We start from the raw sequence: 20,160 nt of genomic DNA on the forward strand, positions 1-20,160 counted from the left end.
GGGGGGCAGGGGGCCCGGGGCCCCGTGGGGTGGGCTCCAGAGCGCGGAGGGGCTGAGCCCGGCGGTGCCAGAGCAGCCGCGGCTCAGCCGGCGAGGGTTGCTCAGCTGGGAGCCGCAGCAGAGGCGGGGGCTGAGGCCCAGCGTGCAGGAGCAGGGGGGCGTGAGCCCGGGGGTGCAGGAGCAGGGTGGAGTGGGCGCGGGGGTGCAGGAGCAGGGTGCGCGCGGCGGCCGCAGGCCGAGCGCGGGGAGCAGCGCTGGCTCTACTGGAGCCCCCCGAGGGTGCGCGAGCCTGCTGCTTTGGGGCCGCTCAGGGAGCTGGCCGGCGGTGCAGGAGGTGGGCTTGGGTCCTAGGAAGCAGCACCAGGAGAAGGGGGGAGGAAGCCCGGCAGTCCAGGAGCGCGGGGAGGCTGGGGCAGGTGTGCAGGAGCGGGGCGAAGGGGCAGGGCTGCAAAGACAGCCGGTAGAGCAAGAGTTCGGGAGCGAGCAGGGAGAGTGGCTTAGGGGGAGCCCCTGCGAGCAAGTGGAGTGGTTTGGGGGTAGCTCTACGGAGCAGGGGGAGCCACTTAGGAGCCTAGGCAAACAGGAAGAGCAATTTGGGGGAAGGCCACCTGAACGGTTTAGGGGGAGCTCTGGCAAACACAGAAGAGAGGAAGTGACCCAGCATATCTGGAGAGGGCTAGAACTGCTTGGGGGTGCCCAACTGGTAGGACCCGAGGGACCCGAAGGAGAAGGTCGGCTGGGGGTTCAGGAGGTAAATTGGAGACCGGGGGTGCAGGAGGGAGAAGTCAGATCCTCTGTCCAGGAAACTTATTTCGAGAGAAAGGGACACAGAGAGGGACAGGGCCTTCCCCAGGGTGCTGAGGCCACTCCTGAGGGGCATAGGATAAGGAGGCGAAGGCGGAGAAGGAGGTGGTGACTTTCTGAGGGTGTGTGAAGGGACCTACTGCGGACCCTACAATGTCTCGGAGGCTAGTGGGGAGCAGAAGGGGCTTGTGAGGCAGGGAGAGTTTGGACATTACAGTCCAGAAGCAAAGTGTATCCTGTTTGACCCTCTTCTCTCACCACCACTTTTTGGGGAACCTGGAAGCTAGTGTGGTTGGGGACATTCCTCCCCACATCATTCAGGGGCAAGGCGGCAGAAGGCTTCAGGTAAGGGCATTAACTGGGTATCAGGTCTAAGTTGGAATTCTGTAGCTTTCATAGGAATGTATTTCATTTTCCTCCAAAAAAAAAAAAAAAAAAGTTGCAGCCTGGGCAAAAGGTCAACAGAGTGCTAACCTTCTCTCCACTCCCCCACCCCTTTTCAAGGGGTCTTGTGCAGGGTATTCTCTTTTAGGTGAGGGTGGTACCCAGTCTTCAGAGTTTGAAATCATTTGACAGTAAATGAGACTCAAGGCCAAGCGATTATGGGTTGAAGGAACTTCAATAATAATAATAACTCACGCTTATATAGTGCTTTAAGGTTTGCAAAGGAGATTTCTGCCTTTCCTTTGGTAGGGAGAGAAGTAAGTCTGAACCAGCAAACACCTGGCAGCTTTAGGACTGTGAGGTCAGTGCTGGTCTGGACACTACATTCAGGGAGAGGGAAAAGAGCAGTTAAGTCCAAATATGATTTGCTCAGAAAGCAGAAAACTTATTCCATAACTCTGCCATGTGGGCCAGAGGTGTGAATGTAGCACCTGAATTCTCTCTTATCAGCCACCCATCTACTAGGAGAACCTCATTATTATTGGCCCTGGAGGAAAAGGATGAGAAATAGGTGGAAGAGTGGTGGGTGTAGATGGTGAGAATCTTGTTATATCCAGGTGGGACTGCAGATAAGACTCACAGGATAATTGAATAGTTCACATTTCTCTTATAATTTTTTAGTAAAACATTTTACTATAACCCTGTGTAGGAGTTGTAGTTAGTACAAGTGTGGACTTGGAATATGGGAAGCATATAACCAATGTTTATCGATGAATTGATTATCCTAATTTTTACATTTGAGGAAATAGACCTAAAGATCATTTAACTTGCCAGAGGTCATGTAGCTAAAAAAGTATGATAATTTGGAATTTGAATTCAGGTCTTCCAATTTACAGGATCTGAATTCTCTAACCCATGCTGTCCACTTGGAGTAGGATGGTGGATCCTCTGTTTCTTGTGGTTGCCTAGAGTCCTAACCTCTGCCCTCAGGGGAGCCTTGAAGCTAATTTTGCTAGAGCTAGAGGCTAACTTTTCAGTAGGATGAGCTGTGAGTGTGGGCTGTGTGTATTGAACCCGTATCAAGACTAGTTACCTCATCTACATGTGAGGCTTGTGCCACTAGCTTTTATCTCTCTTTGGCTCTGCTCCATCTGGAGGAGGAGGCAAGTAGACAAAAACTGGCATTTGGGGTGTCTCCTTTTGCAGCCACACCCAGGACTTGGAGCTGATCTCTAGCCTCCAAAGATATAGTGTGGTGGGGAAGGCTTGAGAGACCCAGATTTTTGAGTTCTGTTACCCCCAACTCACTGGTGGCCAGACTCTACCTCTTACTCTTGCCTTAATTTTCTCCTAGGGTGCCGGTGTTATCATACAGCACTTCTTTTCCTGAACCAACCATAGAACGATGATCAAAAAATGCTAGAGTTCTTGCTTTCCAGCTTTCTTGCTTGAAGCATGGAGTCCCTTATGTTGGGATCCCTCTGCTACTTTGTCTCATATGGTATTACTATAGATGAGGCTATGAGACTGCCATGGGGCATTGACTTTGGGACTTGATCCCTAGGAAGAGGGGAGTGAGCTGCCCACAAGAGCTCCTCCCCATTTCTTCCCCTATAGGGTTGAGGGGCAGCCTCCTCAGCAGGCAGCTGTGCCTGAGCCGGTTAGCCTGCTCCAAACCCGTCTGTCTGCTTCCCATCCCACGCCTGCCAGGCCATGGTTGGAGAACCGTAATTCTACAGTGATGACGTGCCACCCCCTTAGAACCCACACCCCAGAAACCTGGCTCCAGTGAGTGACCCTGCATGTCCCAGGTGCCCTCTGTGATGGCTACAGGTGATACTTATAGCCATGGGGGAAGGGGCCATTTGGGCATAGGGGGGTGGTAAACTAGGGTGCTTTCTCTTTAGCTCTGAGCACAGAGCCTGGTTATTAAACACAGCCCTCTGCAATCTACTATAAGGGTGAATGCGGTGTAGTCTTGTTAAAGAAAAGACAACTTTGAATTTGAATTTGGAATCAGAAGACCTGGGTTCAGACCCTCAGTCTGTTACATTCAGCCTCTGTTTCCTCATCTGTAAAATCAAAGAGTTGGACTAGATATCTCTGAGGTTCTCTCCAACTCCAAATCCTATAACCCTAACAGTGGGGGAGGGAACTGAGGGGGAAAACATTACACACACACACACACACACACACACACACACACAGACTCACTCACTTTAAATTTGGTTTGTCCCCTTCCTCCTCCCCAACAAGTTGCTGGACTGGACAGGCCTCATAGCAGAGGGTGAGAGGAAAGTGGAAGAAGGAAGGATTCAGCCATGAATATGGGCTTTGGAGCTTAGAACTCTTGAAGGGGAAGGCCAGATACACCAAGTGGGAGTGTGTAGGCTGGGATTTTAAATGCCATCTCAGGGATGTCAGTCAATGAGTATTTAGGAAGCATTTACTCTGTGTCAGTCATTGTGCAAGGCGCTGGGGATGTAAAGGATGGAAAAAAACATGGCCCTTAAGGAATTCATATTCTAATAGTAAATAACTGCATACAAGAGATGTACAATATAAATGGAAGGTAGACACTGGAGATGGGAAAGGGGTAGGTTCAGAGGACTTAGAAAGGCCCTTCCTCACCTCCCTGAAGATAGAATTTGAGCTGTCTTTTTTTTTTTTTTTTAAAAACACTTACCTTCTTTTCTACTATCAGTTTTAAGACAGAAGAGCAGCAAGGATAAGGCAATCTGGGTTAAGTGACTCGACCAGGGTCATGAAGCCAGGAAACATCTGAGGTCAGATATGAATCCAAATCCTCCCGACTGTCCTACCTAGCTGCCCCTTGTACTGAGTCTTGAAGGAAGCTGAGGGAGAGAGGAAGGGGGGACAGAAGTGGGCTATGGGAAACTGAAAGGCAGTGTGAAATACAGTAAGAATACTGAAAAGGTCAAGGTTGTGAAAGACCTTTAAATGCCAATCAGATAATAATAACAACAGGTAATAGTATTTACATAATTCTTTAAAGTTTCCTTTACATTTATTACCTTGTTTGGTCCTTTCAACAACCCGGCAAAGGTAGGTACTATTATTATCCTCATTGAGCAGAAGAGGAAACAGTATAAGGGAGGTTATTTGAACTCACATCTTCTGAATTTCAGGTCCTGACACTATCTACCGTGTCACCTAGGTAGTAGGGAGCCACTGGAGTTTTCTTGAGTGGAGTGGTGACACAGTTGGACCTGTACTTCAGGAAAATTACCTTGGCAGCTGAATGGAGAATGGACTTGAGGCAGGATACTAATCAGGAAGCTAGTTCAGTAGTCCAGGGGATGAGCATCAATGAGGGCTTGGATGATTGATCTAGGATCAAGCATGGTGGTAGCCGTATGAGTGGAGATGAGAGGACGCAGGAGCAGTGGTTGTCTGGAGTTTTGAGGGATTTTTATCTTTATGAGTTACTACCTGCTCCTCCGTATTCTCCACTGTGTCAAGACTCCATTTCCTCTGGTATTGGTTGTGGCCTCTTTATCTCCCATTGAGGAGAAAGGATAAAGTGCATAGGTAAGGTCTATATTAAAGCTAGTTAGTATTCTTCTCTCTATTGGTGTTAGTTTTTGGTGATGGGGATATTTTATTGGTTGGTTGTGTTGTGATTGTTCAATTGTGTACTATTTGTGAGCCCATTTGAGTTTTCTTGACAAAGATCCTGGAGTGGTTTGCCATTTCCTTTTCCAGCTCTTTTTACAGATGAAGAAACTGAGGCAGACAGGGTTAAGTGACTTGCCTAAGGTCACAGAGCTACTAAGTGTCTGAGGCTGGATTTGAACTCAGAAAGGTGTTTTCCCAATTCTAAGCCCAGTGCTCTATCCACTGCATCATCTGGCTGTTGGTATATATGTTAGAGTGGACTAAATTAAGAAATAAAACAAAACATTTAGCTGTCTAAGATAGAATTTCCTACAATGAATTTCTATCAGAATTTTCTTTGAAATGTATTTATGTTCCATGGAGTGCTGCATTTCTTTCTGTCTTTTTTTTTTTTTAAGCTTATAGTTTATTCAGGGTAGGGGAAAGGGAAGATATATACATAGTTATGTATAATGTTGTTTAGTTATTTTCAGTCGTGTCTATGTTTTTGTGGCCCCTTTTAGAGTTTCTTGGCAAAAATACTTGAGTAGTTTGCCGTTTCCTTCTCCAGCTCATTTTACAGATGAAGAAGCTGAGATAAACAGGGTTAAGTGACTTGCCCAGGGTCACACAACTATTAAGCATCTGAGGCTAGATTTGAACACAGGAAGATGAGGCTTCCTGACTCCAGACCTAGCCACCGAGCTGCCCTGCTGCATTTATTTCTAAGCTGGATATCAGTTAATTTTTATTTTATTTTATTTTACTTATTTATTATTTTTTAAACCCTTAACTTCTGTGTATTGGCTCCTAGGTGGAAGAATGGTAATGGTGGGCAATGGGGGTCAAGTGACTTGCCCAGAGTCACACAGCTGGGAAGTGTCTGAGGCCGGATTTGAACCTAGGACCTCTTGTCTCTAGGCCTGGCTCTCAATCCACTGAGCTACCCAGCTGCCCCATCAGTTAATTTTTAAATCAGAAGAGAATGTAAAATGAACTTCAGAATAATGCCTTTATTTAATAATAATAACTAATTATAACACATAATTATATTGTGTTTAAGGTTTATAAAGTATTTTTCTTCACTGAAACCTTTGAAGTCGTTTGAGCAATGCAAGTATTGTTATCCGTTTATGGAGGAGAAAACTGAGATCCAGAAGACTTGCCCAGGGTTACAAATAGCTAATAGGTTTTAGAATTGGTGCTCATATCTAGTGTCTTGGATTTCCTAAAAGCAAGACCAGATCCCTTTAGGTAGCTAGATGGTGCAGTGGATAGAGTGCCTGGAATTGAGAAGACTTGAGTTCAAATTTGACCTCAGACATCTTCTAGCCATGTGCAGCTGGACAAGTCACTTAGCCCTGTTTGCCTCAGTTTTCTCAACTGCAAAATACAGATAATAATATCTACCCACACAGAGTTGTGAGGATTAAAAGAGATAATATTTATAAAAGCACTTTGCAGACTGTAAGCCACAATTTAACACAATATTATTAGCTATTATGTGAAGGACTGAAGAAAGAAATCAAGCATAATGAAAGAATCTTGAACTAAGTTTCAAAAGTCTTGGTCTGCCCATATAGGTGCTTTTTCTGGGGGAAAGAGTGAAAGATTGCTTTCCTTCTTTCTTCCATAGACTGTAGTTATAGAGGAACCCCCCCCCCCAAGTAATATACAAACTAGGCATTTATTAAATGGGAACCATCTGAATCAACCCACTTTTCCAGAATTGTTTCATACTACTTCCTTTACGAATTTATATTCCAGCCAAACTGGGCTATTACCTATTCTCTGAACTCTGAGCATTTCCATCTCCTGCTTCTATACCCCAAAAAAGACCATCCTCCATGCCTGGAATTTTCTCCCACCTCATCTTTGCATCTTAGAATCTTTCAAGTCATCTTTTCTACATGGAATACCACCTCCTTCATCCCCAGAGATGGCTTCCCTGGGCAGGACCCAGGCAGAACCATACTGACTATACTTAGCCCTTGGTACCTGGGTTTGAACATTGAATCCAAGGGTAGGGAAAGGTCTGGACCTTAGAGAAGACCATATATCTGCTAGATTTATAACTCCATAACTCCTCTGCCTTCCCTCCTTGACAGTCCCTCTCTTCCCTCACTCCACTCTGAGGACTCTGGCCTCAACAATGGGTCTCTTTAGCCCAGATCTCTGGCTGGGAATAGAGAAGAGTGAATATGGGCAGGGGCTAATCTCTGCGGTTCTCTCTCTCTGCCTGGTTTTGGAAAAGTTCTGAGGTTGGGGAAGAGAGCCAGGAGGTGGGGTTTTTTGCATTCAGTAATGTGCTTTCCACCTCTGTATGGCCCCTTCTGAACTGCAGTTTCCTTCATGGGAAACGTTAATGATTGCAGGATGTACTGGGATTCTAGTATTCTTTAAATTGTCTCCCCTCCCTGCCTATCTACCCTTCACTTTCAGGTGGAAGGCAAGAAGTTATTCTGGAAAGTCCTCAACAAGCCTTGTTGGCATGGTTGTGGAACTTCATAAAATAATATACTTAGATTATATATAATATATAATACATATATATATAAAGATTATATATTTAGAGCCAGATGGAACATAAAAGTTCATCTAATCCACCCCTCTCCCCCCATTTTACCAAACTTAAGACCTGGGTATGATAAGTGACTTCTTTAAGTTAGTCACCCAGAGAATGACAAAGGCAAGACTTGAATTCGAATCCTCTTGACTCCAAATACAGGCTTTTTTCCTCCATTCTACTAAGCTGAACGTTTAATATTTTTTTGGGCAGAGGGCAAAGGGGTTTCTTCCAGGAATATTTTTTTGTCATTGAGAAATATTCCTCCCCCTAGATAGAAACAATGTGAACGTTGGCTACCGACTTACTTAGAAGCCTATAGCTATAGGGTATAGGTGAAACAGATTCAAATCTCTTTGTATATGTAGGTGGGAGTTGTGAATTCTATTGGGGGGTTTTGTCTCCCAGGTGAGAGCTCCTTTGTAGCCTCTTCTTATTTGAATCTCCGCTCCTCTCTTTGGAGAGAACAGCTTTTGCCTAGAGTTCCTTGATAGAGTGAGGAGGGAGTGGTTCCCTTGGTCCCACCGATGTCTGCCACAGTGAGCCAAGTTGGACAAATCTTTGCCTCTTCCATACCAACCCTTCATAATGTCCCTTCTCCATTTACCAACTCACCTCTAGGGGGTGGTGTCTGGTCTCCTTAGGTGATATCAAGTGGGTAGGATAGTGGCAAGGGGGCAGAAGAAAGGGCCTGTGGAGCATTCTCCCTTCCTGTAACCATGGCAGTGGCTGAGAGACTGGGTTCATTAAATGGATGCTGGAACCCTAAGGGATTTGTTCTAGGGAGAGAGAGCTTTCTTTAGGCTTGGGATAGGAATATTTGATATTCCCAAGAGGCCCTCCTATCTCCTTGTCCTTTGAAGACTCTGACTTTTCTGGATTAAAATAAAGAAGGGTTTGGTGGAGTGGGGAGGGGATCCCTGAGGCCTACTGGATTTGGACCTGATTAATCACTTTTTGCAACTAGAACACTGAAAAGGTGCCAGGAACTCTCAGAGTAAAGATAAATCTTTCCTCTCCTATAATCACTCATTTGTTCTTATAATGAAGGTTTGTTGGGAGCGTACAGGACTATTGAATTCCTAGAATCCTGGGCTTCTAGAACTGGAAAAGGTCTTATAGCTTTTCTAGTCCAACCCCTTCATTTTATAGATGAGCAAATTGAGGCTTAGTAAGGCTAGCTTCGTGACTTAACTAAGGTCACAAATAGTGAGTGATGGCAGGAAACTTGGATTTCTTGACTTGAAGTCCTGTTCACACCACGCACAACATATTGCCTCTGTTTAGATAGTATAACTGTCTACCACTTCCTCTCATTTTCCTCTAAACCATGTTACAGAAGGGAGATTTTATAACATATTGTAATCTTGATTCTGTATCAAGCATAAACTGGTCCTCAGAGCACCTGGAAGACGTGTTAGGAAAGTCTTGTGAGTTCTCATGCTGCCCCTGGGGTTTGTCATAGAAGGGGCTAAAGGTGTGTATTTGTCTATTTATCTGTGTGTGTCTCTGTGTTTTTTCAAATCTGACCCCCTAACCCCAGCTATTCAGCATATTGCCTGTCTCCACCCCCAGATCTCTGTGTCATTTGAGTTATGATGTCAGTGTTCAGGGCTGTTAGGGAGAACAGCAAGGAGTTTCCTCCCTGGCACTCTGTGCGGAGGGGAATCAGATGGGTCTGAGAATCCAGAAACTAGGTGTCCAGCACCTGTCTGCTTACTGCTCTGAAATCCAGAGAAGGTGAGTGAGTGTCCAGGAGGGTGTGGGTTTTGGTAACAGTGTTTTTTGAAGGAGTCAGAACCCAGGGAAGGATCTCCTGATGTTGTTAGCTCTCAACAAGGGAGCTGGTCCAGACTTGGGAACATGTTGTTATTCTTCAAGACCCAGGGGTGAGATGGTAGAAATTAGTTTGCTTTATAGGTCAGAGTTGGCATATATTCCCTAAATTATGGTCGGTTGTTTTGAAAATTCCTCATGTCCGGAAATTGCCTGGCTCCTCTACTTCTCTGTGTGGATTTGACACTTTAGTGCTGCTTTTGGAAGGGGTGGGTCAAGATCCCAGGCCCAAGTCACTCTCTTTCTAGGGGGTATGGAGCTAGAAGGGGCCTAGGCGTGGAAGGGGAGGGGAGAGCTTTTTTCACTTCCTGCCAAAGATCATTCGGATACTGGAGAGATCCTACAGTTGCGGGATTGGCAGAGGAGGAACATGGATTATTTGAGTAGCACTTGATTTTAGTCACCACTTTCTGCCAACCAGAGGAGGAGGTAGGTAGGTCTGGTTTTCTTTAGACATTGTAAGAATCCCTAGTAAAGTGCCCTTGAAACAATTTCTTCATAAGCTATCTTAGCTGTGTTGCAAGAGAGGAACAAAAGTACAAAATTTAGCCTGAAGGTCATGGATGGGACCTGGGATTGCTGGGCACTCATTTTCCTCCATCCAATTGACCTTGGGCTCCATGTTGGGGAAGAAAAAGAAAGAAAAGAGATGAATACTGAGAGCCTCTTCTTTCCTTCTTATCTTGATCTTTCCCCAATAAGGTTCTCTTTGAGATTTTCCCAGGGACAAAGATAGGTTTGAAGCTTTCTTTGGACAGTAAGGATGAAGGAAGAGGGAGGCAGGAATGGGCTACCAGGATAAACCAGGGTATATCTCGTTTGTGCCAATCTAAGACTGACTTTGATGTTGCCATCACAGCCCCAAATACCTGGTGAGGAGTCAGTGGATGCTTCAGATGCCAGGAGAATGAGAGGGTGTGTGTGGTGGTGGTGGTGGTTTGGGGCCCTCAGGGATGAAGAGAGGAGGAGTTTTGGGAAGAGGACTTCTTTAATCCAGCAGTAGCCCTGGGGTCCACTGGACTAGAGCAGCAGCTTCTAGAGGAGCAGGTGGGAGCTATGTCAAGCTGAGATGAAGCATAGGTAGGATAGGGGCAGGGTTATCCTATGGATTTTCTACTTTCGCCTTCCCTTCTTTACCACCCTCTTCCCTCCCTGGGAATTATATCCTTAGGCTTCTGTTATGTCCTTTGCTCCTAACCTGCTTTAAGTAGACAGGGACAATGGGCTCCCTGGTGAGAAGGTGAAGCTTATGGCTTTGGGAGCTTTGTAAAGGGAGGAAGTTGGAACAGGATGTGAGCACAGACCACAATCTTGAGGGTATAGGGTGGAGGCTTTGCTTCACTCTGCTTGGGTGAACAGTGGCCATTTATAAGAAGAATCTCCCAGAACCCTGAATTCAAGTGCCACCCCTCCTTGGGAGGAGAAAGCCTTGTGAATAAAATAAGCTGGAATATTCTGAACCAAATTCTAGTGGGGTACAAAAGGGAAGGAAAGGTTGAACAGAGTGCAAGCCACTCACCACTGCCAAAAGCATCTTAGGAAGGGTAGATGACCTAGAGGAATTCTAGGACCTTACCCTTAAGGGCAGAGAGATGGAGCTAGAGAAGTCTTTATACTAGATGGTTCTTGGTATCCCCAAGGCCAAAATTAAGCCCTCATTCATAGGTCTTTAATCCCTGAAGTTTTGGTAAGGCCTTGAGGTTCTGCAGACTGGGGCTTCTTTGTGAAGCAGGGGAAAGGGGCTGTGGTGGCTGTGGGCTTCCCTGTTTTAGAGTTCTTTACCAGTACAGATTTGGTGGGAAGAGTATCTATGAACTTAAATAGGGGAAAAAAATCTACATCTTTATTTTCTGATATCCTTTCCTTTGTTTAATCATTTTATGCATTTAAAAACATTATTCTAAGAAGGAGCCATACTTTCACCAGTCTGCCAAGAGCCCCCTTTACATATAAAAAGGCTGAGGAGCTGCATCTTAGAGGGTCCTTTGGCTTCTGTGGGCCTTTCCCCCCTCCAAATCTCTTTGCCTCTCCCCTCTTCCTAAGCTGAGAGCGGTGGGGGAGGGCCCATTGGTCTGGATAGGAGCATGAGCACTGCTGAGGCTGTGTCGCCAGCAGCCGAATGGAAGCTGGGAACGAGGTTAGGGGGAGGGGACAGACAGGACGGTGAGGAAGCGAATCCAGGTGGGCTGGGCAGCGGACAGCAGCCCTGCTGGTTGCCCGGAGTGCTGCCTCCTTCCCAGATGGGTGGTGGGATTTGGGGCCTGAAGGTGAGAAGGGGAAAGAGGGTTAAAGGAGGGAGAGAGAATGGCAGCCTTTAGCACTCCCTCAGGGGTGAAGCCCTTTGAGCCCTTGACTGAGCCCTTTTGGGGATCATTTGTTATTTAGGGATAATCTGGGAGATAAGGATAGTGTTTTGGGGGAGAAAAAGCCATGGGGTCAGGGTCTTACCTGCAGGGGAGCTTGGGGCAATGAAGATGCTGCTGGCAGGGGAGGGAGGATGAAGAGAAGAAGATCGGGACTGCCCAGGCCGGGCTGATAGGTTTCTGCTATCCATTTCTGGCCTTCCCCCGGACCTAGGGATTAGAAGCTTGTACCTTCCCTGCTATTGGGGCACCCCTGGGAATGAGCCTATCTATCGTGGGTTGGCTAATGTTGGAGAGGATTGGGAGGTATACCTTGAGGGTGGAGGAGGAGGGAGGGGATGAGAGAAATGGGCAGAATCAAGCATGCATCATGCCCTTTACCTCCCCTCCCTCGTCCCCACCTTTCCCGTGGGGCATGTAGACAGGTGGAGGCAGTACCTCTGTAACTCTCAGAAATGAGAAAACTGTACTGCTTTGGTGATAGTAGGGAGGTCCTGAGGATTTCTACTGGGGAAAGATAAGGAAGACTGTATGGGGGAGGGGAGCTGGGTGTTCCTGCACCATGCCCTGGCTCTTCACCTGCATGGGGCATTAAGCACCTGGAAGGGGTAGCTGCTTTTGTTACCTTGCAGCCCTCCACAGCAGAACTGGGGAAGCAGGATGGAGACATTTGGAAGGGCATCTCTCCCTTCTGTCCTGAATGCATGGCTGGGTTTTAACTAGAAGGTGGTTGAAGCTGACTCTCAAATGTCTCTTCTCCCATCAGAGAATTCTGGGTTCCTGCTTTTTCTCAGAGCCTGCAGGGGGCAGCGGCCACTTGGAGAAAGTAGATGGAACACTGAGCTTGTACGGAAAATGGAGGCAGGGGTTTTCAGTAGAATTCTAGGATGATTTACCTTAGAGAAGGCTATCAGGAGGTAGCAGTGAAGGACCCAGGCTTACTCCCAACCCTCCTGGGTGTTAGGAAGCAAAGTTGGCTTCTGCTTTAGAATGAACTTTAACTCTTTCTTGAGCAGCCCATCCATCCCTAACTTTGACCTAGAAATCTTTTAGTTGAGTACAAACTGGTTAGCTTTTGAGGGCCAGATTAGAAGTTGGCAGACTTTGCTGGAGGAGTGATCGACCAGTCTCTTCCCCTTTATCTCTCCCACCTCCCATCCCCACCAGTATCCAATCTGACCCAGAATAAATTTGTGCTTTGAGGGCTAAATTGAGACTGAAAAAAAGCCATGAGTGGTGATTTAGTTGGGGACCTAGGTAAGGGGAACTTTCCCAAGGTGAATGGGGACGATAGAACTGAGGGAAAGAACCACAGGAAACTGTTGTTATCCACTCCTTGGCAGGGTACAGTCAGAAGAGAAGCCCCAGAAAGAGGTCCTAAGCTCCAGACTCCTCAGACCCTTCTCTCCCAGCTTCTAGGATACCCAGTCAGCTGGTGTCCTGTACAGCTGTTAACCAGCTGGGCTAGGACAAGGGAGTTGTGTGTTCCATTCAAGAGGGGCTCCCTGGGTCTAACTGAGAAGGAATAGGGAGGTGAGGGGGGGTTGGAGAGCTCTTCCTGCAGCTGTCAGGTGTGTGTGTGTGTGGGGGGAGGGAGTAGAGTTGGGGGTGTGAGCTGCTCTTAGTCCCTTCTCTGAGCTGGTTAGGGGAGGGAGGAGGTTGAGAAGGCAGCCAGAAGCCTGGGGGGTGTTTGTGCTATGAAATTAGGTGGGGGATTGTAGCAAGAGTGACCAGACAGGGTATGTGTGGTAGGGGGATTAGGGTGTTTGTACAGCTTATCTTGGCTGGTTTGGTGAGGGAGTCTGGGTGAGCTAAAGGCAGGGTTTCCCTCTTGAGGAGGGGAAGGAGAAGTCCGTATGTTCCCCCACCCCCACCTCTTCTTCTCTTGACTGGGCTGTCCCAGCTCTGCCTCCTGGCTGACTGCCAACCCCCTATTTCCGTCGGGCACCAGGGCAACAGGGACACATGGGGTCTGAGCCAGGAGCCATACAGCTAAGCTTGGGGGCAAAGGAAATGGAAGAAGGGTCTCTGAGGAACCTGCCTTAAGGAAAGGGGCAATGGGGGATTACCTGAACCTGGTAGCCTGGGAAAGGAGCTATGGAGTTCTCTGCCTCTGGACTTGTCACCCTTGGGACTGAAATATTCAGTTTCTTCAGGACCCGACACTGCCCCCTACCAACTTGTCCCCACCCCCACCTAAGGGGTTGTCTGGAAGAGTGGGGGCTGGGATGGGAGGCAGGAGACAGGGGGCCTTGTGTACAGTGAGAGAGGGAGCGGGGGCATGGGTGACTGGGAAATCCAAAGGAAGCACATACTCCCCCTCTTGGCTACAGTTCAGAAAGGTCTTTTTTTCAGCCAATGCCAGAGCTACTCAGTCTGGGAGGGGAGCTACGGAGGAGCAGGGGTTGGATCTGTGATCACTGAACTAGGCGGTGGGGGAGAAGGAGACCCAGGCAGAGAGCCTGAGGACAGCCAGCTGACCAGCCCTTTTTCCCAGACAGCTCTGGAAGAGTCCTGAAGCAGGAACAGGGAAGGAAGCAGCACACCCACCCTTCTATGAAGTGACTTTTGGAGAGTGGGAATGTTGGGAGCCTTTGAGGCAGGACCCCCAGTTGCCTTGTCTTTGGTGGGGAGCCCTGGGCTTGGGGGCCAGGAGGCTCCCACATCTTGCAGCTCTTACCAACTCAGGGTCCTGGAGTTCGAGTGACTTTTTCACATAGTACTTTTTTTTTTGAGGGTGACAGGGTTAGGGCCAGCCTCAGAGATGCTTCGCCGGTTCCCTGGTCTAGAGTTTTCCTTCCCTTTCCTGACCCGGCTTCGACTTCGTCTTTACACAGTGAGTGAGTGGGGGGACAGCAGGGAATGTGGGAGGATACTTGCCAATAATGTCTAAACTTTGGGCGAGTGGACAAGAAGAAAGAAGGACTTGGGTTCTAGGGTCAATTTTGTGGGGAATGAGGACTTTGATCAGAGGGGTTTCTTGCTTTCAATCCTAATCCCTGTCTTATCCAGAACTGTTTTTTCTCAGTGGTTAGGTAGGGAGTTGGGATGGGAGGATATTATTAGAAAGAGGTATATATCATAGATATTTCTGAGATCTCATGAAAGTGATAGGTTTTAGGGAGTTGGTCTCTCTTCAACGGATACTTTCTGCTTTGAAATTCTATTCTTTTTCTCCTCTTTCTTCCACATTCAAATTCATGATACTATGAAGACATTTTGGAATTTTTTTTAACCCTTATGTTCTGTCTTAGTATCAATGCTAAGGCAGAAGATTGGCAAGGGTTAGAGCAGTGATTCCCAAAGTGGGTGTCACCACCCCCTGGTAGGTACTGCAGTGATCCAGGGGGGTGGTGATGACCACAGGTGCATTTATCTTTCCTATTAATTGCTATTAAAATTTTTAAAAATTAATTTCCAGGGGCACTAAGTAATATTTTTTCCTGAAAGAGGGAGGCAGGACAAAAAAAGTTTGGGAACCACTGGCTTAGACAATTGCGGTTAAGTGACTTGCCTGGGTTCACACAGCTCGAAAGTGTCTAGGAAGATTTCAGATTTGAACCCAGGTCCTCCTAACACTAGGCTTGGTGCTCTATCCACTGTGATACCTTGTTGGCCCTCATTCTGGGCTGTCTTGTGATATTCCCTTAGTTTCATCAAGCTTCAAGGGAGCCTTGAATTGTCTTCCTTTAAGACTCTTAATAAAACCTTCTTCAGGAAGCTTTTCCAAGTTCCCCCCTAATGCTAGTGCTTCTTTGAGATTACCTTCTGTCTATCTTGCATATACATGGTTGTTTGCATGTTGTTTCCCCTTTAAAATGTGAGCTCTTGAAGGGCAGGAATGGTGTTTTTGCTCATCTTTGTACCCCCCCCCAGAGCTTTGCACAGTATCTTTTACATAGTAATTGATTGATAAATGCTTACTTATTGACTGATTAAAAGTAGCATCTTCTTTGGCCTCTGACCAAGGCTTTGTAGACTTTCTCCGCAGCTGCTGTCTTCCTTCCTTCTTCCCTCTATCCCCAAAGAGAACTACATTGTCAAAGACTGTGGGAACAGGGAGGTGGCAAGCCTGGGAGGTCTTTGCTGTTCCAGCTGGGAAAGAGGAGGGGTGTTGTGTCTGTTTGCAGCTGGGAACATGGCAAATCTAGAGAGAGATTTGACCAGGGGAGTCCAGCTATTCCCTTATAGCTTTACTATGAGAAGCATATAGTGAGGATGGAAGCACCAGTTATTACAGAGTCAAGGAATGTCAACGCTGAAAGAGAGTTTAGAGATTACCTCCTTAATGCCCTGGTTTGAGAGGAGAAAACTGAGGATAATACTTGGAAATGTAGTGATGATTCTTCTCAAATGTTTTATGGGTACCATTTGTTCATTTATATTAACCATTTCCCAATATAGCGAACTCCTCCCTCCCCAGAACAAAGAAAAACAATTAAGCAAAGCCAGCTGATAGTGTATGCAACATTTCACCCCACTAATACCTCCCTCTCTCTACTAAAAGAAGTATGTTTCGTCTCTTCTGGAGATCAAAGGTGGGCTATGGCAATGAATCTGATTTCAGATACTTTTTAGTGGTTTTCTTTTTAGAATTGCATACTTAGTTTATTTAGTATTGTTTATTATCTAATTTATGTAATGTATTTTAGCGAAGTAATTTAATATGTAATATGGGTAATATGTAATTTACATGTATTTCGTAAATAATTTAGCATTGGTTCATATAATCAGTATTGTCTTATTTCTACTGTCTTTGCTTTGTATAAGTACATACAGATCTTTCCATGGATCCAAGAGTTTATGTTCTTTGCTTATAACCCAATAATTTTCCATTTTACTTATATATTTTAGTTTGTTAAGCTATTCCTCAATCAATGAATGTCTGATTTGTTTCCAGGTTTGTTTTGCTTTGCTATCAAGAAAGGGATGCTGTGAAGATTTGGATGTATATGAGACCTTTCTATCTTTTGCTCTCCTCAGGGTACTTCTAGGTCCAGTAGTGAGAAGGCTGGGTCAGAGTATAAAAATTTTAAAGAGACTTTTCAAGGTGCACATCATATTAGTGGCAGAACTGGGATGCAAACCCAAATATCATTGTTATTCCAAGATTCTTTATTGTTTCAGAGAGGGATAGTGTTGGTGGGAAGGTTAGGAACTCTGGAGGTAGTAAGGGAGGCCAGTCCAGAGGTGGTGGACATGGGGCCAGGTTCATTCATAGAGCTACAGAAGTGACATGATCCTCATATATAAATGAATTATGTCTAGTAAGCTCCGATGCATGCAAAAGTGCTTTGAAATCTTAAAGTGTCATATTAAGGTCAGTTATCATTATTGCCAACCAGCCAGTACTTGACTAAGAAATAGACAGTTAAAGGACAAAGCCAGACCTAAAAAATGTATGATCCTATTGATTGATTTTTCTCTTGAAAGCCCTAATCATGCACACGGGTTATACTGATAACACTTAGATGACTGGTATTAGGAGATTAAGTTTCCCTTATTGTGGATACATTGCCCTTAGAGATTGGGTTGGCTTTCCCAAACTTATTCTCCTATTCCTTCCTCTGGTGCAAGAAATGTAATTCTTGGGATCGAGTGAGAAGGAGGCTTATGAGAGTACAATTCCTATGTAGCAGAGAGCTGCTAACCTTTCTCCCACTGAAAGTCAGTGACTTGCTGCATTTCTGCCATGGGGAAGCTGAGAAGATTCTCTGAACAATGAAGAACCAGCCAGGAAGTCAGACATCTCTCCTACTCCCATAAACCTGGCTTGGGTCTTCTAGGTTCTGTGCAGGGAGGATGATGCTTGAGGAATTTGGAGAGTTGACAGTCAATGAAAGACAAAATTGGTGGTGAGATAGGAAGTTGCCCTTCTTATAGCACTGGGATTGGTATTTCTTAGTCAGGGTTACTTAGCTTATCTTGGAGGAAACTAGGAAGATAGATGAATTCTCTTCTCTAGCAAGGAAGAAAAATGGTACCTTGTTTGCAGGTTCCTTCAAAAAGCTGTTGGGTTCAAGGGTGTGGATCCGTAGCTCTCCCACTCTGTGCATAGTGTTTCTAACATTTAGGCCTGGTTTTGTCCCTTAACTGCCCATGTAGTGTTGCCAGGGCATTGCCAGAGGGAGAAGGGTAGGCAGAGAATCCTTCCTATTCTTCCTGATCCTCTTTCTTCTTGAGCTTTAATTAGTCCTGATCCTCCCTTCTCTCCCCATAGAGGCTGGAAGGAAGCAGTATGCAGGCAGAAGAGGGCACTGGTTGGTTGCTTGAGCTATTGGCCGAGGTACAGTTGCAGCAGTATTTTCTTCGTCTCCGAGATGACCTCAACATCACCCGCCTGTCCCACTTCGAGTATGTCAAGAATGAAGACCTGGAGAAGATTGGCATGGGCCGACCTGGTATGTAGGGGTGTTGCTCTTTGATCTTGACCTTGGCTTATTTTCCATTCTGGTCACATTCCCCATCTGCCCTTTGGCTTCCTCTACTCTCAGGACTGGCCTTTTTTCAGCCTGGTTTCCCTCTATTTACTGTTTGGGGTTGGCAAAAGATCATGGTGTCCCAGAGGAAAACCACATGGCTGGGAACTCAGCACCCTCCTGGAGAGACTAGATTCTTGGGCTGGCTTATTCAACCAAGCAATCAAGCACTTATTTAGCAACCTTCTGTGTAGCAGGCCCTGATTAGGCACCGAGGTTACAGTGAAGACAAAAGTGAAAGTGCCTGCCTTCAGGAGGCTTCCATTCTAGCAAGGGACTAGAATATCCCTTTCCTATCATTGCTACCATCCTGGTACAGGCACTTCCCTCTCACATTTGGAGTATTATAGCAGCCTTCTGGTTGTTCTCCCCTTTTCAAGTCTCTCCACATTCTAGTCTATAGACTACTCAGGTGTTATGTGATCTTCCAAACGCTCAGGTCACACACCCTCATCCCCAAATCCCCCATTGATTAATCTCCAATGGCCCCCTCTTACCTCAAAGATCAAATATAAATCTTCTCTTTGGCTTTTAAGGCCCTTCATAACCTGGCCCTTTCCTGCCTTTCCAATCTTCTTAGACTGTTCTCTGCCATGTATTCTGTAATCCAGTGATAATGGCCTCCTTGCTGTCCCTTGCATAAGACACTATCCCCTGACTGGGCATTTTCCTTGGCTTTCCCCTATTAACAGAGTGCTCTCCCTCCTCTCTCTACCACCTAGGCTTCCCTGGTTTCCTTTAAGTGTCAGAAAAGATTCCACCTTGTACAGAAAGCCTTTCACAATTTCTGTGAAAATTCCCTCTGTTGATTACTGTCAACTTATTGCCCTCCTCTGCCTGCATACTACTTCCCTCCTAGTTTCTCTGTGTGTGTGTCTGTGTGTCTGTGTGTCTGTGTGTGGGATATCAGGATCAATGAAGGCTCAAAAAGAAAGAGGAGCAGGGAAGAATGGGAAGGATTCTCTCCCTTCTCTTCTCTCTCTAGCAATGACATTGGCAACCCTACGTGGGCAGTTAAGGGGCAAAGCCAGGACTAAGTGGGTACATTATTTGCATGGTATCTGTACTAAGACTGAGCCCCTTGGGGTTGCTTTTTTGTTTTTGTTTTTGCCTCTCTTTGCATCTCCAGCACTTAGCATAACTCCTAGCTCATAATAGGCACTTAGTAAAATACTTACTGACCTGGGGAGATAGCCTATCTGCTTGGGGTAAGGGACTTAGGGAGAAAAGAATCACAGAAATGAAAGAGACTTAAGAGGTTGTCATGTCCAGCCCATACTTTAGTAGACTGATTAAGCAGACTATAACTGATTTATAGCAGCCTTGGGTTAATAGAGCATTTTATATAAGATGGTGGCTGGAGTCAGACCATCTAGTAGTTCTGGCTGCAGGAGCAATCTCCTCATTGCCCAAGAGATTAGGAAGTTTTTGTGTTTAAATCAGGTCCCATTGAGGGATCGTCTAGCCTACACTTGAAGGCTTCTTGGAAAAGGAACCCATTATCTTTCAAGGACGTACATTGTAATCTAGGACAACTTTTGTTGTGAGGATGTTTTTCCTTCAAGTTGAAGCATGCTGCTTTGCGACTTCCTGCCGTCTCCTTGTTCTACCTCTGTCCTCTTGAGGCGGATTGCCTCTTTTCATATAGCAAGTGCTTAATAAATGGTTATTGAATTGAATCAAAGAGAATAAGTCTAATTCCTTTTCCACCTGGGAGCCTTCCAGATTTTTTGCACCAAACTTGGTTCCTTTGCACATAATAGATGCCTAGTTGATATTTGTTGATAACTTTGGTTTGAGGTAAATGTGGCTTGCTTTGCAAAACTTAAAAGCTCAGTATGAGGCATATGTGTTGTCCAGGATGGGATGGTCTTGGTCAATTAAAATATATGGTTTATGTTTGCCTGTCCTACTGTGCTTTTATTAAGTGTGATATAATTATACCTTTCTTTGATTCAGGCTCTTGGAAGGTTTCAGGGTCATGTGTGTGTTTGTGTGTGTGCGGGCACACATGCCTGTGTATCTAGTTGTGTCTGGGATTTGGGAGGTGTAGAAGTAAAGAGCAGTCATGTACTTGGGGCTGACTCTTGTGCAGGAAGGGGAAGGATAG

The 20,160-nt window shown here is 46.0% G+C and overlaps 1 protein-coding gene across 2 annotated transcripts in view; it reads left to right on the forward strand.

The window, feature by feature from the left end:
- The first annotated feature begins 492 nt into the window (after nucleotides 1-492).
- The window catches only part of TNK2 (tyrosine kinase non receptor 2), a 45,989-nt gene continuing 26,321 nt past the window's right edge, over nucleotides 493-20,160 (forward strand). The window contains exons 1-2 of one of the 2 annotated variants that reach the window (XM_044670015.1): nucleotides 493-751; nucleotides 17,792-17,972. In XM_044670015.1, the coding sequence (XP_044525950.1) occupies nucleotides 17,810-17,972 (163 nt within the window). In that variant the 5' untranslated portion in view covers nucleotides 493-751; nucleotides 17,792-17,809. Of the gene's footprint in view, nucleotides 1,150-17,791; nucleotides 17,973-20,160 lie in introns of both variants that reach the window. The other variant, XM_044670014.1, reaches the window with a different exon arrangement.

Source organism: Gracilinanus agilis, chromosome 3, assembly GCF_016433145.1.
Source record: "Gracilinanus agilis isolate LMUSP501 chromosome 3, AgileGrace, whole genome shotgun sequence".
Lineage (NCBI taxonomy): Eukaryota > Metazoa > Chordata > Mammalia > Didelphimorphia > Didelphidae > Gracilinanus > Gracilinanus agilis.